Source organism: Strongylocentrotus purpuratus, unplaced genomic scaffold (assembly GCF_000002235.5).
Source record: "Strongylocentrotus purpuratus isolate Spur 01 unplaced genomic scaffold, Spur_5.0 spur5_contig_812, whole genome shotgun sequence".
Classification (NCBI taxonomy): Eukaryota; Metazoa; Echinodermata; class Echinoidea; order Camarodonta; family Strongylocentrotidae; genus Strongylocentrotus; species Strongylocentrotus purpuratus.
Genome location: NW_022145516.1, coordinates 1,456,851 through 1,472,973, shown reverse-complemented (window position 1 = coordinate 1,472,973; position 16,123 = coordinate 1,456,851). Strand labels below are relative to the sequence as shown.

The window sequence follows — 16,123 nt, the reverse complement described above, 5'->3', positions numbered from 1 at the left end:
AACTGTAACTTTTTCATTAAAGATTCAATTTTCTGAAATTTTCAATCCATTTTTGGCGTCAACATTGTTCTTGTGTTCCATGTGTTAATCATTGCTGTATCACAAGGCAATGAAGTGTTAGGACAAAATAATATTAAATAAACGGCATTATCCATTACTTTGCAATCCAACTTAACCATGTTAATTATCCCTGTTAATTCATGAGTATCCTATGGGTTGTCATGAATTGATAATTTTGAGGTCAAAGTTGATGTCAAAGGTTACCACTCCTTTACCTTTTCCAGTACCCCTGATGAGTTCTCCATCAGGACCGAACCACTGGGGATTGATCTCGTTGGTGTTGCCTCGGATCTCACACAGGACCTTGGTGTTAATTCCCACCAGAAACTGTGGGTTACGCTGGACTCGGATTCGAAGCTGGTAGTCATCACCATCTAGTGATGAACATACAAATATAGAGAGGTAAAGTGACCCATCAAAAACATATTTTGGGTTGATGGTTTATTTTACCTAACTGTTAAGAAAGCATTTGTATACTTGTAAGTAAGCAGCCAGGGGACCGACAGCTTTAAGGACTCTCCAAGGGTAATAACTTGGTAATGAGGATTAATGCCTTACCAAAGGGCACTAGCGCATCAACTTGGTTTCAAACCCGGGACCTCCCGGTTACGAGACCACTGCTCTACCAACTGAGCCATCATGTCTCCTCTGTGTGCATGCAGTACAATCTGATACATCTTCTCGCAATATAAAACTGTCGACATCTATATACCAAAAAACCCCATTTGCCTAATTTGCCTCTTGATGAGAATTGATTAACAAGAATATAAAATATTCTTATAAAAATATCAACAAACACCTCTGGACCATATAGCTCTTTATGTGAACATCTAATACTGCAGATATGGTAACAACGTAATAACAACGATGTGGGGAGGAAAATAAGCATAATGACAAATTACTTAGCTTTCTATTTCATGTAAGTGCCCACTTTAAAACTTACTGATATTTTGGCAGAAACCACCATCGAAACCATCTGCACATCTGCAACTCCCCTCCACGCATGTTCCTCCATTAGAACAAGGAACAAGACATTCAGGTCCTGAAAAACATAAACAAGAAGATGTGACAATGTATGCATAGTAATTATCCTGTATAAAGAATGTCTTTAAAATTGTACCTGGATAGAATCTAGGAACATAGAATCCTACAAATGCATGATATCTATTCCGGCCTCTGCCAAATAATAGTAACCACTAATGTTAATAACCAGAATAAGGGTTTTAAATGAGAAAAAGGAATCAACAGTAAAATGTTTATGGTATTTATACCAAACTATTTTCTCCAGAATTCTTTTTTTTTCAATTATGTAGGTTCAACTGATACACATTTAATTTGTCTTAGTTATGTCATAGTAAAATACAACACAAGTTGTAATGATATCCAGAGGCAAAGCTTCTGATTATCTTCAGAAATTCTGTATATCTATAGATTAATGGATAAACAAAAATAAAACATCAACAGCGGCTGGTAATAGACTACCATAATACCTGATACGGAGAGTAGATAATCAGCTCTGTTCATGCCCACCACGCAGCTGTAACGTCCAGCATCTCCAGACTCTGCCGATACAATGGTCAAGGCTGTCTCGGTGTTAGATTGGACATCAGAGAAGATTCGCTGACCAGCTGGAAAGAAATTAGTGAAAACGACTGTGAAAAGGATGGTGATGACTAAGAAAAAGAAATTCTTATCCCAATTTTCTTGAAATGAATGAGGGTCACATTCAAAACAAACTAAGCATGCACAAAACAATGTATATAACCTAATTATAACACTATAGAAAGAAAGTTGAAATTGTTTTCTAGCAGTAAATCGTTTATCAGGTCTCTACCAAATAGTAGAATTTGTTATGATGTTTCCTTCCTCTGACACTCCGCAGATCAATGCGACAACATGACACACACTTAACTACCCACGCCCGAACCTACACAACACCACAGATAATACACACAACACCGTCCACACACAAACCCATCCACACCTTACCCACATAACCCCATAGATAATTATACCACTGTAGACTGCTTACTCTGTATTCCGGCAATGGGTTGGTTGTCAGGTCCCAGCCATGTTGGTATTCCCTGTCCTTCCTGAGACACTCGACAGATCAAGGTCAGATCATCACCAATCTCTGGTTTCTCTCTAGGAGGTCCTTGGATCTCAATGGAGAAGGGTCTCTTTACTGAAACATACAAAAATAAACCACAATAAACAATAATGTCTACAATATGTACAATACTTTCAGACTATTGCCCAAACAATATGAAGCTTAATCTATGACAGAAGTCTGAAACAGCTTAGATAAACTGCAGCAGGCATGACATACAAAGAAATGTTTCACTAATGATGTAACGGATATCTTACTCTCCTTAACTCATGATAATACAATAAAATCAAAGTTGCATATGTTATCACATTTATAATAATGTCATGCAAAAAATATCAAAATAAAATTAGAAAGACAGAAATAGAAAGATAGAAATAGAACTATAGAAGTAAAAAGATATGAATACAAATAAGCCTTAAGAAATCTGAAACATATGGACAAAATTTGTTGTGATGAATTGATTATATTGGAAGTGAACCTCACCTCCAATTTGACAGAAGCTTCCATGGAATTCGTCTGGGCATTCACACGCACCCCTCACACAGGTCCCTTCATTAATACAAGGTTGACTGCAGTGCGCAGCTGAAATGAACATAAAATTTACATTTATATGATCTGTCATATCACAACATCTGTTAGTGTCAGCCCTAGAGATGCATCATTCAGGAACGAAACTGTACAAATAATCTACTGATTTATTATTACTTCATCTAACTTAGGCGAGGCGTCAAAAATATCGATACCAGCAGGCTGCCGCCTCACGTATTGGCGCATCGAGGCTGCAATTACGGCCGAAGCCTGGCTGGGGCAATTATTTTTCACTTATTAGCCCAGCCGGCTTGCGCCAGGCTGGGATCTGAGGCTCGGTTTCCTTTCGAAAGGCGGCAGCCGGCGTATGCTTTTGTTCGGAGACCATTATGATGACATCATGAGTTAATTGAGGGTCCTACCGCCAGCGGTAGCCGGCTGAGCTAATTTAAAAAATGCAGCCAGGACGCACAAGTGCAGTTAGCTGCCGCTGGCTGGTATATTTATTTTTGACGCCTCGCCTTATTCAATATTAACAAATTAAAAGAACATGTGTAGGTAAGGATGAATGTTCTGCACAAAGACTTGATAAATATTGATCTAAATGTAACCAGATGCTCTTTATGACAAATTGAACAATAACCGAAAGGCTTCCTTACATATTTATGTGTACATTTCCAGGACTTCTATCTGTACTTTATTTCTGTGTGTGTAATTCTAGTGGATTTCCTACATGTTTACCGGAACCCTGTTTGTAGTTCCAAAGAGCTCCAATATATTCACCTGAAGGTCTTAAATAAAATTCCCTATGGATATTGATAATGTTTCCTTTTTTAAATAAAACAATTTTCGCTATAAACAGGATAATTTTGATGAACTTACGCTGAACTTGAACAGAGAATTCTGTAGTGACTGGTCCCACATTGCAGACGTATGGCCCAGAGTCTGTAGGTAGTAGTTCATTGATAACCAGACGAGTAGCCTTACGGTCCAGAGCTACAATCGTGTAGTGAGAATCTCCACCTGCAAATAAATGACAGATAATTAGTACAAACTAAATTCAGAATTCTGGGTCATATTCTTTGCAAGGATGGGAGAAACTTTGGATAATCACAACTTCATTTGAATAACAAGACTTCAACTCATTTATTTGCAATGCAGTAGTCATCGGATGAGCATTGGTATTCTAACTCTTTACTGGCTTTACTCCACTAATGAAACAAACAGTGGTCCACCACAGTCAAATTTTCTCTCTCCCTCTCTACCTCTTTCTCACACACACACACACACACACAATTATACACAAGATAATGCAGTCAAGGTGCAAGTCTATGGTTTCCATCCATAATAAAGCAAACAGTTGTCTGCCACAGTCAATTCTTCTCTCTCTCTCTCCATCTTTCTCTCGCACACACACACACACCCACACAATGAGATATATACGATATACTTAATGTGGAGGTCTAGGGTTTCCATCTATACAAGAGTTATAAACATCATAAAATATAACATTTAAGAAGTAAATATGTAACTAGATACATACAGCGTGATTTCATAAAACACGTTCTACATACATGTAGATAGCAACTTGAGACAGCTTAGGCACAACCGTCAACAGTTTAAAATACAATTGATAGTTTCTATTAAATCCAAAAGCAGTGGTTTAAGCTGTGAATATCAGTAACAAATACAGTTAAACCCTTCTCTACCACTACGTTTATTAACACAATCCAGAAAAGAACATACTTGGGTCTATGATGTTGCCCTGTGGGTCATACCAGACTGGGTTCTGGTAGGGTGCTGTGTGGTCCACTTCACATACAAAGCTTACACTGTCACCAGTCTGGGGCAAGGCTGGACGAGTCTGGTCAATCGATATCACAAAATCTGGAAAGAAAATTACATGAATGCTTTGATAGATGTAGAATATTATATTATATCACAAAGTACCCATCTGGGGCAGGGCTATGGATACTTTCTACTCTCAACTTTAGGGAAGTCAAACAGTAATATGGATGGTATCAATAAAACTTGTAAAAGGTTCTTAAATATACACAATATTTTTTTAGTTCTTAATATCTTTTAATGTGCTCCCTCCACACAATATACTTCATGGAGACAAGGAGTCATGTTAAGGTATTAATGCTGAGTACATAACATGTACTTGGTGTTCTTCACTGGTCTCAAGTGAGTATGTTCCAGTGTAAAGTATTCCTGTTGAAAGCATGTAACTTACTTGGTGTCTCACACCGTTCTCCTAAGAAGCCTGGTAAGCATTCACAAGCCCCCTCCACACAACGTCCTCCATACAGACAAGGATGCTCACATGACAAGGCTGAAGAAAAACAAAACAAGAATTATTCTCTTATCTTACTGTCACTAGAGAGAACAATATGCTGAAGTGCTAAGAATAAAAAATAAAATTAAGTTTCCTTGATCTACCATTAGTAAGGCTGGTTTCTCTGTTGATTTATCAATTCTTCACTCCTTCAGTCTTGGGATAGGAACGTGGATGTTCCTAATGGTAATATTTTCTGCTATACAGTATTAACCTGTTGGACAATCACAATGTACCTACATGAACATGACATTTGCCATTTCACGAGACCTTCTATTGACAAAAAGAGACACATTTTACTAAAAATACACAAATTCGTAAATCTCAACCGCCTCTCCAACAGTTTCAAAGACATAAGAGAATCTTCAACATTGCAACAATGTATTGTAAATGCATATTTACTAGTGGAGGACATCTGCTAGGTATTCTGGGAATTAATTTTGTTGACTATGCCACTCTTTTGACTTACGATTGACAAGGATAGTGAATCGTTGGTCTACTGGTCCTACAGTGCAGACATACATCCCAGCATCAATCAGGCGGAGATCGTTGATGAAAAGGCGAGTTGCAAATGGAGACAGGTTCTCGGTGTACATGTGGTCAATTCCACCTGCAGAAATAAGACAGAAATTCACATTAATAAAGTTTTGATAGAGGTAAAAATTGTTTGTAAAACTCTATTTTAGCTCATAGATAGTAAGATATCAATCATTCTAAGCTCGTTTGAACAATATTAATAAGATATGACAAAATATCATATCATATAAATCTCTGGCTGAAAATGACTGTCTTTTCCTTCTTCGCATCAAACTACACAACTTTGTTGTGATATCTATTCCAACTTACATGTGAGGTTTCTCAGGCGGAATTTAGCAATGTAAAAAAAGAATGTAAAATCAAAATTTATAATTAATTATGAAAAGAATTTGTTGATCGCAATGAAAGGCATACTGACATATTTTCTTTACTTGTGTTGTCACTCAAGAAAAGCTTCTTGACCCCACTGACATTACCTTCTCCGATAGGATTGATGACGTCGCCCTCTCTGTTCCTCCAGACCGGTTTGCCGTAAGGATTGTCACGTGCCACCTCACACAGATATGATTGGTTCTGACCAACCACTGGTACCTGACCAGTAGGCTCACTCACCAAGATGAAAGTATTATCTGAGAAGACATATCAATAAATTGACAGTTAGCCCCAGTCCATACAAGTCAACTGATGTAATGCTAAGCATGGAATTTTTTTAACCCATAACAATCGGCGTGTACGTGTACCCCCTTTTAAACCGACTCTGTAACATTGCCTCAGATTCTGAAACAAAATCCTGGATTTAGCTCATGCTGCAATGATAATTATAAACCTTTAGGTCAGTCAGGAACCCCATGACTTTTTCAAGCCAATTGCTGTCTGATTATCAAGATATCTATAATTGGAATTAGAAATTTCAGAATTTCTTTTTGTAACAGTTTTAATAACACTACAGTCTATTGGGGAAAATGAATATGGTAAAACCGGTTACTCAATTATTTTTACTTTTTGAGGCATTTGATGATCATTTAGAAGCTATTTTTTTTTAGGGCTTCTATATTACACCATATAACAGACACTGATAACACGTAGGGCCATGCGTCTCAGATTTAACATTGTTTAACAATGCCTTTAAAGAAAATCAAACATCGGCACTGACAAGTCTCATGTTCTAAAAATGTATGAAGATAAAAGATTATTTAGAAGGTGAATCCGTTTTTATCATGATATCAAAATGCATGGATATAAAATGCATGAAACAGGTATAGTGAATTTTATTAAAACAAAAAGAATAAAGAATGAATCTTACCAGGAATATTGCACTGCATACCAACTAACCCTACAGGGCATTCACATCTCCCATCAATGCATTCTCCATGTAAACATTCCGGGTTGCAATCAGGATCTGTATTAAATCAATTAATAACAAACTGATTAAATAGCTTTCTTTTTAATATTTTCAAGAGATGATCTATTTACTGGTTTCTTGTTATTCACCTAGCATAATCTTACAATTCAATAACTATGATCAGTTGGCAAGATACTTCAGAAGTCAACGAGCCTTTCAACAAATTCTGGAAATAGTACATACACTTTTTGACTACCTGTACAATACAAGACAACCTAATAACCATTTATTTTGACTGAGAACAAAAATACATATAAAAACCAACTTCTCATCAGTATGTGTCGTTATTCTTGTTTTATCCCAACCTAGTATATACAAATATCCCCTGCAAGCGTTTTCTTAGACTATAGAGCTAAATGATAATGTAATGTTACCTTCAAATGTGACGTTGTGACCATATGTGAATGGCCCTACACTGCAAGCATACTCGCCAGAATCCTCAGATTCAGCAAACTCAAAGTTAAGTTGAGTGGCATAGGATGAGATCTCCTTGGTAAAGACTCTGCTATTGTTTCCTAAAAGATAAATTGATAAATAATTAGATCCATGGATTAATCCTCGTATGATTGCTTCACAGCCCCCCCAAAAATATATATATTATTTTGATATACACATTACAATCGTGATGACCATTAAGTCTCAACACAATGTCAGACCTCACATTAACAGGCAAGAGTTAACAGGTTCCTCGCACAGAACAGGTTAATCTTGTTAAAATGTGGGATGTATAAACTAAGATGAACATCCCACTACACTGTTTTGTAAAAACTTTATAACAGCTTAGTTTTTATTCAGTGGGTGATTATTTCATAGCTTTAACACAATCTCTAGTATAAAAAGAGACAAATATGCAAGAATGTGTCTTTAGCTAAAGAGGCATCAGTCTATCGAATCATACAAAGGATCTTCTCTTCTCCCCATAAAATACCACTTTATAGTATCAGACAATGTACCTTGTTTATCTCTATTCATAATACCAATAGTCCTTTGATTTTTTCAAAGAAACTTCAATTTCACCACCTTCTGACCTAGAACATAGCCTGACGGGCATTAACTCACATCCTTAATATATTGAGTATATGAACAACTTTACCTTTGGATATCATACAGTTTACTTCTAAATTGTTTGTACTTGTTGTAAATTTAATTCATTTTTAAATGTTTTTTCATGTTTTTTTGTAGCTCAAGAATGAAAGTTGGACTGGTTGCATTAGGACCCTTGTTGAATACTTATAGATGTACCGGTAAGCTTTATTATCTAGGATTTTCAAGTAACATAAATTGGGACAAATCTATTTTTCACATACCTAAGAAATTAAAAAACTTGGTAATGGTATGAATAATTTAATTATTAATTGTACATCACAAGTACCTTGTCCATAGGGCAAGACTGGCTGACCGCTTGATTCCAGCCATTGGGGTGGGTCATAGGAGCTGCTTTCAGGAACCTCACACAAGAATGTTGCATTACCTCCGACCTCTGACCTTTGACCTTGAGGTACACTGATCACAATGAAGTCTTCAGCTGGACAGGTACAAGGGGGAAAGGTTAGTAGTAAAATAGTGTGGAGAAATGACGGAAAGATCAGTGTTACAAGCATTTTTTAAAAGGAGAGATTAACACAATTATCACATTGTAAGAAGAGATTTTGATTCTCTTTCATCCTCCTGTTTCAAACCTTAAATCTTACAAAATCAAGGTAACAGATATCAATTTGTGTGAATACTAAGGATATCATGACAGAATATCAAATGATGAAGTGCTTGGTATAGCATCTGTTGATAAATTCTTTGTTGATAAGTATTCTAAAGATAAGCCAGCTTGTCTGCCGCCGACAAGAAGGCGGTAAGGACTATTTTTTTGTAACTGATTTTTTAGAAGAATATTTAAGCATTCTAAAATGAGAAATATCAGCCCACAAAGGGAAAAAGAAGAAGAATTTTTTTTTTTTTTTTTTTTTAAAAGCTCAGACCGACCGACCCATGTTTTGGCATCTAAAGGGCAATACAACATCTTTTTTTAGGCCTTATCGACGACGGCAGACAGTTTGCAGGACATCAAATGAGAACGAGAAGCGATTGGCCAGAACAAATTGAGTGAAGAAGAAACAGAGGGAGACTAAATATGAAATGCTGAGAACCAGTCAATGGGTTGAATGGTCACAGTAATAAATTCAAAACTCAAACTCAAGTAGTATCAGCACATTAGAAATAATCAGATAACACAGATGTCTGCAAATCAAGCTGGCCTTACCTTGTCTGGAGCATGAAGGTCCATTGAAACCTTCAGGGCATTGGCATTCTCCATCATTACAGGTTCCTCCATTTACACAGGGTGGGTTGCATTCTATCTCTGTTCAAGGAGGACAAGAAAATCCCATAAACATTTTCATGTAATTCTAAAGTTCTGACAAACATACTCCTACGATAACTGCACTGCATACAATATGAACACTGACCATATTCCTATCCGAGTGGCTTATACTCTTTATAACCCTAATCATAAAAATAACATATAAAACCAAATAGCAACTATAACCTGTACCCTGTACCTTCGACAAAATATGGCCACAGCAATATGCTCATCCTCACTTAAGTTAACCTGTTCTTACAAAGTTACCATGCAGGTCTAACTCTTCACTTTTGACCATTATTACATCCAGTAATTGATGCAGATGTTCTTTCCTCTCTGCACACAGCATGTGTCATCAGCGTAGCCCAAATTATTCATGTTTACACCTCCAACACTGACATCCTTCATATCTGTAAATTTCCCTGAAATTCAACTCTGATCGCAGGTTGTACAAAAGTGGGGACATTACACACCCTTGACGTATTCCTCTTTTGATTTATGTGAAGCCTGTAATTTCATTGTTGATTTGACGGCAGCTGTTTGCTCCGAGTAAAGTTTGAAGATGAGATGTATCATTAAAATATTCCCTAACAAAAGTTAAAGGCATCAATAGTTAAATAAGCATAACAACCTCATTTCACATCACTATCATCATCATCACCATCGTCTACTACCATCAGCGTCATCATAATCAATGCTACCACCACTGCTACCACTTTGCCCATCATAATAACAATTACCAACAACACCATCACCATGGACACCACCATTATCTCTTCAGCCAAACACAGCCTCAACTAACACTACCATCACCACAAATCTTTAATACTAACCAGCATAGTTAACATTGATGTACTTCACGTCCGACCCTCCAGTGCAGTAGTAAACGCCAAGATCAGTCTCTCTCAGGTTTCTAATCACAAGCTCTGAACTCATGTTGTTCAAAACATTCACAAAGACATTGCTCACATCTGTAAAAAAAGAATTATAGACATAATGAATTACAAAAAGTTTCTTTTGGAAGGCAATTTCATATAAATTTAAATAAGTCTATTATAGGTTACTGTAAAGTAGAAACTGTCGAAAGTAAGGAATTGCATTCCACAAGATGTAAGAATAACCAAAGTTTCACATCATAAAATTCTTGAGTATCAACATTGAATTTTTGCATTTCACACAGAGGTCTCTTACTCCCAAATTGAGCAGGGATGAGTTGTCCATTGCGGAACCATTGAGGACGCTGCACAAAATGATCTCCCTCCTGGACCTCGCACAAGTATCTGACCTCTGACCCAGGTATCGACTGAAGCTCGGGGTCAAGGGTGATCGAGATGTAGCCATTAGCTGAAAGAATGAAAATAATGTTGGATGGACATCAACTCTTTTTTTTAATACATGAAAAGTGAAAGTGTATAGAGAAATTCTGTTATTGAAACCTGAAAACAGAACCATACATTGCATCTATGAAAGATTACATGTCAAGTGACCATAGTTAGACCATTCATATATGAGAAAATAGAAACAATATTGCACATTGAACACAGAAGGAGTGACAACAGCAATTCCTGACAAATTTCAGTCTATCAAGGCGAAATTAATCCCTGTGAGAAATGAAAATATTACATATGACAATTTAACTTCCTATTGTTTTATTATCCAATAGGTAGCTTAGCGAAATGTAGTGGCACGAAAAGACATATTTCCAACAATTATGCATTTTGTGTTCTAAATGCATCTTTCTCCTGCCACCACATTATTCTATTAAAACATTCTTCGGAAGCTTTGTATGAAATTGTGTAGCAGTGTGAACATTCTCATTACTTACCAGGTACTTTGCATTCTGTGCCAAGCCAGTCTGATGTGCACTGACAGACCCCGTTCACACAATCCCCACCGTTCCGACACACAGGAAGACAGTCTGGTTCTGTGCAGACAAGAAAGGGAAAAGGAAAAAGTAAAAAAGGAAATTAAGAACTCTAAAATACTGTTTTAAATAAATAAGTCCAATGTAAGTGCTTCATAATTCTCTCTTTTTGTTACACATTTCCATTTTTAGTTCTCCATATATCACCTTATCTCCTCCTCTGTTTCACCAACCTCCTCCCCCCTCCCTCCCTATCTCTCCCTCTCCCTTCCTCTACCTCCCTTTCTCTCCCTCTCCCTTTACCTCCCTATCTCTCCCTCTCCCTCCCTTTCTCTCCCCCTCTTTCCATTACAGTTCTTTAAACATACCTTCTCCGGCTACCAGTACCATGGTAGTTTCTTGGAATGGACCCACTGCACACGTGTATTCTCCTGAGTCAAAGGCTTGTGCGTTGTACATAATGAGTTCAGTCATCAAATGGGTGTGATGATATGTGCCAATGGCCTCATCCAGTGTACCTACAGATAAAATAAATTACAATTTTATTGATATAGATAACTTCTGGAAATATTTTTTATCTCTCTCTTTCTCTCTCTACGTACTTTCTTCCCTTTAGTTGTTTGTACAAGTTTATATCTGTACTAAGATGTGGCCTCTCTCTCTCTCCCTCTCAGATTGAGGTCATTACAGTCCATCAGAACACTATGTTATATCCATTCTCATAGGAAAAGATTAACATATGAAAATCAAAGGCAAACCTTCCGATAGTTTTGCAACCTGTGCATCTAACCACAAAGGACTGCCATAGGTATCTGACCTGACATACGAGCCAAAGGTCATCACTGGCCATCATATCTATACTCTCTGTTCCATCATTACCAAGATCCACAATTAACAAAGTCAGCCTTCTTTTTCTAAAGAATGTATCTCATTCAATTAAAACTTACATCATAGGAAAAGATTAACAAAACAAAATCTAAGGCATACCTTCAGATACTTTGTCTCCCTGCGCATCCAACCACATAGGACCCCCATAGGTATCTGACCTGACGAGCCAAAGGTCATTACCTGCTATCGTAACAATACTCTCTGTTCTATCAATTCCAAGATCCACAACTAACAGGCAAACTATGCCTTTTTGTTTGTCATGAATATATCTCATTTAATAAAAACTTACATCACAGGAAAAGATTAACAAAACAAAAAATCTAGGGCATACCTTCAGAAACTTTGTCTCCCTTCGCATCTAGCCACATAGGACTGCCGTAGGTATGATCATCGCTCACTTGACATATAGGAAAAGATTAACCCTTTGCTTACCGGAACCTGGTGGTCCCTGTGTTAAGCCTATGGGACCTATACAATTAAGTAGTCAACAGGTTAACAAATGAAAATCTAAGGCATACCTTCAGAAACTTTGTCTCCCTGCGCATCCAACCACATAGGACTGCCGTAGGTATCATCACTGACACGACAAATCAGACGAAGATCATTACCAGCCATTAGAATGACACTCTCTGGTCCATCAATGGTAAGATCCACACCTAATAAAGAAAAAGATTGTCATTACAAATAGTTTATTTAATTTTGGTAGAATTTGATTGGCATTGAAATAATGTTGGTTTCTTTGATCATTTATTCATTTCATAATGAAAAGACAAATAAAAAAGGCTGGTGTTTGAAAAAAATCACCCACTTACAATTATTTATATTAACTTGGTACAATGAAGATTTTTTTATTGGATTACTCAGGAATTACAATGAGAATTTAGAAAAAATATATTTCTTCCAATGTTGAATTGCAACAGTGTTTCTTACCTGGCATTTCACAAGCCTCTCCACCATATCCTTCAGTGCAGCTACAGGTTCCAGATAGACACATCCCACCATTCAAACATGGCGGATCACAAATGATGACTGTAGTAAAGACATAAGCAAATTCATATATAAGGACTGTAATTAAACATAGCAAAATTCACATATGAAGATTGTAATAAAGACATACGAACATTCACACATGACTGTGATAAAGACATAAGAAATTCACTTTCACATTAATCTTTTTCAAGATTTCCATTACATATGTATAAAATTATGTGTATAAAATTAATTCCTTCCATTTTTGTTTTACCACAGTTGATCATTAACAGTCCATCATTATAATTAAACAATTAAAATTGTTTCTTATTAACCGTTTTAACAATATCCAGATCAAGGAGCCGATACAACAAAATCAAAAATTCATTTGGGACCATCAAATATAAGGCTTTTAACAGTAAATATAGTGTCTATCAATATACAAAGATTGAGCAATAATATTCATAATAACTTTGAAAAACAAGGACAGAACAGTGCCAGCAACATAGACATGTATATCACATGTCAAGTTTCAAGTTTTAATGTTCCACATTTTACAGAAAATATAAACATACATATAACATTTTAAAAATTATACAATACAATGGTAGCGTAAATGAGCACATGTCAATGATTCTAATTTCATATAATAGATAAAGTAAAATGTGAGGAACCTATTAAAAAGCAGTGCTTGTATGATATAGGTTCCTGGAAAAAAGTAATGTTGATGAAAAACAGTAGCAGTAGACAGCCAGAAAGGTGTTAATGACATTTAACCCATTGCTTACTGGAACCGGGTGGTCCTTGTGTTAAGCATATGGGAATTAGATAACTCACTAGTCAGTGGGTTAGCATAGAGTTAACACCTCTCTGACTCACAGCAGCAATATGAACTTTAAATAATTACTTATACATGTATATACATGGAAGCAACAACACATGACAATTAAAATGAAATCAATCTTACTTCTCTGCAGACAAGCTGGTCCAGTAAAGCTATCAGGGCAATAGCACTTGCCCATAAGACAGGTTCCTCCATTCAGACACTGAGGGATACATGCCACCTCTGAGAAATCAAAATAAATATATTAATTAAATTAATTTACACCCACTGTTCTTAAATGATAGTGGCACAAATGGGTTAAGTGGTGATATTCCAAGCGTATCCTGACTTAATAATTATTACACCTAAATACAGATCTAATCCTTCTTACCATCAACGATGATAGTGCAGAGTCCTTTTAGAGGCACTGCATTGTTTACTATAGAAGGCGCAAGTAGCTATAAGTAGTACAGTGGAGCTTTAAGATTTCCTACCATCAAAGTCATAGAGAATCTAACTAGAGTTATCCTTATCAATCTTACCATCCACCATGATGTCGAAGAGTCTTCTTAGGGGTCCGACAGCACAGATGTACCGCCCTTCGTCCTCCAGCTGGATGTCCATAATGAAGAGGCGAGTCGCATAAGGAGATATCTGCTCCGTCTTCATGTGGGAATCACCTCCTAAAATCAAACAAGAAATGGTAATGGTAATGGTAATTGTGGTAATGGTAATGGTGGTAATGGTAATGGTTTTATTAAAAATTCATTTGCAGCCAAATGGCTGAATTGCAGAATTGTGTACATTGCGTAAAAACATAAATATTTATGCAAATTTAAATAAATTACAGTGAAACTGTCGAGCAAATCGTATTAAGACATATCCCACAGTGAATGAATTTTCTAAATATAAAAGAGCGTACTCCCTATAAACAAAAAAATCAACACATTGCCTTTAGGAACAGATGGAATATGCTAATCAGGCCTAACGGGAATGAAATATTAAGAAATCAACTCAAGTGACAAAATGAATCAGTTTATTGCAAAGGTATGTAAATTCTAGCTTGTTTCTTTGCATCTCTTGAAAAAGCAAATCATCAATACCAATACCGCTGGCAAACATAGCTAGGGCAATAACCACAATAAATAGGTAACCCTTTCCACAGTCAAGACTTGCTTTATGAAATACAAGAACTGGACGTGTACAAACCTATTCAAATCTTAATCTCTTATTAATATAATGTATCATCGCATAGGGAATCTCAAAATAGTCAATGACTTGTTACAAAACAAAACCTTTCAGATAAAAGAAGAAGGCAAAGAGGATCTTTTATTTTGTTGCTGTTATGCTATTGAACATGTTGAATAATTATACTGAGATAGACAGTACCACCTGAGCGCTTAAAAACGCATGTATAAAGTGTCCTATAAATGTAATTATAATTATTATTATTATTATTATCTTACTTGAGTGGCATATACAAACAGTTAAAAGGGATGTTTCAATATATAGCATGTGCAAAAATACTGACAAAGACAAGGCAAGATGAATAGAAGGAGACTCACCTAATCCCATGGTTCCGATTATCTCTCCCTCTGGGTTAATCCACATCGGTGATCCATAAGGATTATCTTGAGGTACCTCACAGATGTAGCTCACATCGGCACCCAGGATTGGATTATCCTGATCAGGGATCCTTACACGTACAATACCTTCATCTACAAGAACAATTTAAAGATAAAGGTGAGTTCTGGTAAAAAAAGAAAATGAATCCTCACAGAATCAAACAAAACTTACACTGAATGTTCAAGATTACAAATAAATGTCATTTGCCAAACAATTTGGTAGAAAATGTATACTGGCTGAGTAATGACCATAGAACGATTAGGAAATCAAGGTTAGTAGCCCCGACATCATTTATGTAGTCCCATGTACATCTTTCTGTGTACAGTGTTTGTTACTTTAGCAAGACTGGGCAAAATTTATTGTGATTTTGATGACTCCAGAACGTTGCAGTCCACACCAATACATGCTACATGATCAACTTTTTCTGATCCTTTCCACGCCTTTTCTTTCACACTGCAATCGGATGACCAGAACTCACCTTTATCTTTAACATAGGATATACCTAAAGGTACATGTACGTGTATGATCACATCGTTGTTGGATAAGATGTGCCTAACAATTACACATCACATCCCACATGTAAACATTAGTCATATATACAGATTTGAGAAATTAATTCTCTCTA

General features: G+C 36.4%; 1 protein-coding gene across 1 annotated transcript in view; it reads right to left on the bottom strand.

Annotated features, from left to right (window-relative positions):
* Positions 1-16,123, bottom strand: part of LOC764957 — a 234,848-nt gene that overhangs the window by 33,190 nt on the left and 185,535 nt on the right. Inside the window, exons 110-132 of the mRNA XM_030978301.1 lie at positions 15,438-15,590; positions 14,415-14,555; positions 14,017-14,115; positions 13,011-13,109; positions 12,599-12,736; positions 11,561-11,710; positions 11,154-11,252; positions 10,520-10,672; positions 10,162-10,299; positions 9,230-9,328; positions 8,348-8,500; positions 7,350-7,490; positions 6,877-6,972; positions 6,050-6,202; positions 5,506-5,646; positions 4,935-5,033; positions 4,445-4,585; positions 3,581-3,721; positions 2,654-2,752; positions 2,093-2,245; positions 1,551-1,688; positions 1,004-1,102; positions 276-434 (exon numbers count right to left, since the gene is read on the bottom strand). Of these exons, the coding sequence (XP_030834161.1) occupies positions 276-434; positions 1,004-1,102; positions 1,551-1,688; positions 2,093-2,245; positions 2,654-2,752; positions 3,581-3,721; positions 4,445-4,585; positions 4,935-5,033; positions 5,506-5,646; positions 6,050-6,202; positions 6,877-6,972; positions 7,350-7,490; positions 8,348-8,500; positions 9,230-9,328; positions 10,162-10,299; positions 10,520-10,672; positions 11,154-11,252; positions 11,561-11,710; positions 12,599-12,736; positions 13,011-13,109; positions 14,017-14,115; positions 14,415-14,555; positions 15,438-15,590 (2,982 nt within the window). The remainder of the gene's footprint in view (positions 1-275; positions 435-1,003; positions 1,103-1,550; positions 1,689-2,092; positions 2,246-2,653; positions 2,753-3,580; positions 3,722-4,444; positions 4,586-4,934; positions 5,034-5,505; positions 5,647-6,049; positions 6,203-6,876; positions 6,973-7,349; positions 7,491-8,347; positions 8,501-9,229; positions 9,329-10,161; positions 10,300-10,519; positions 10,673-11,153; positions 11,253-11,560; positions 11,711-12,598; positions 12,737-13,010; positions 13,110-14,016; positions 14,116-14,414; positions 14,556-15,437; positions 15,591-16,123) is intronic.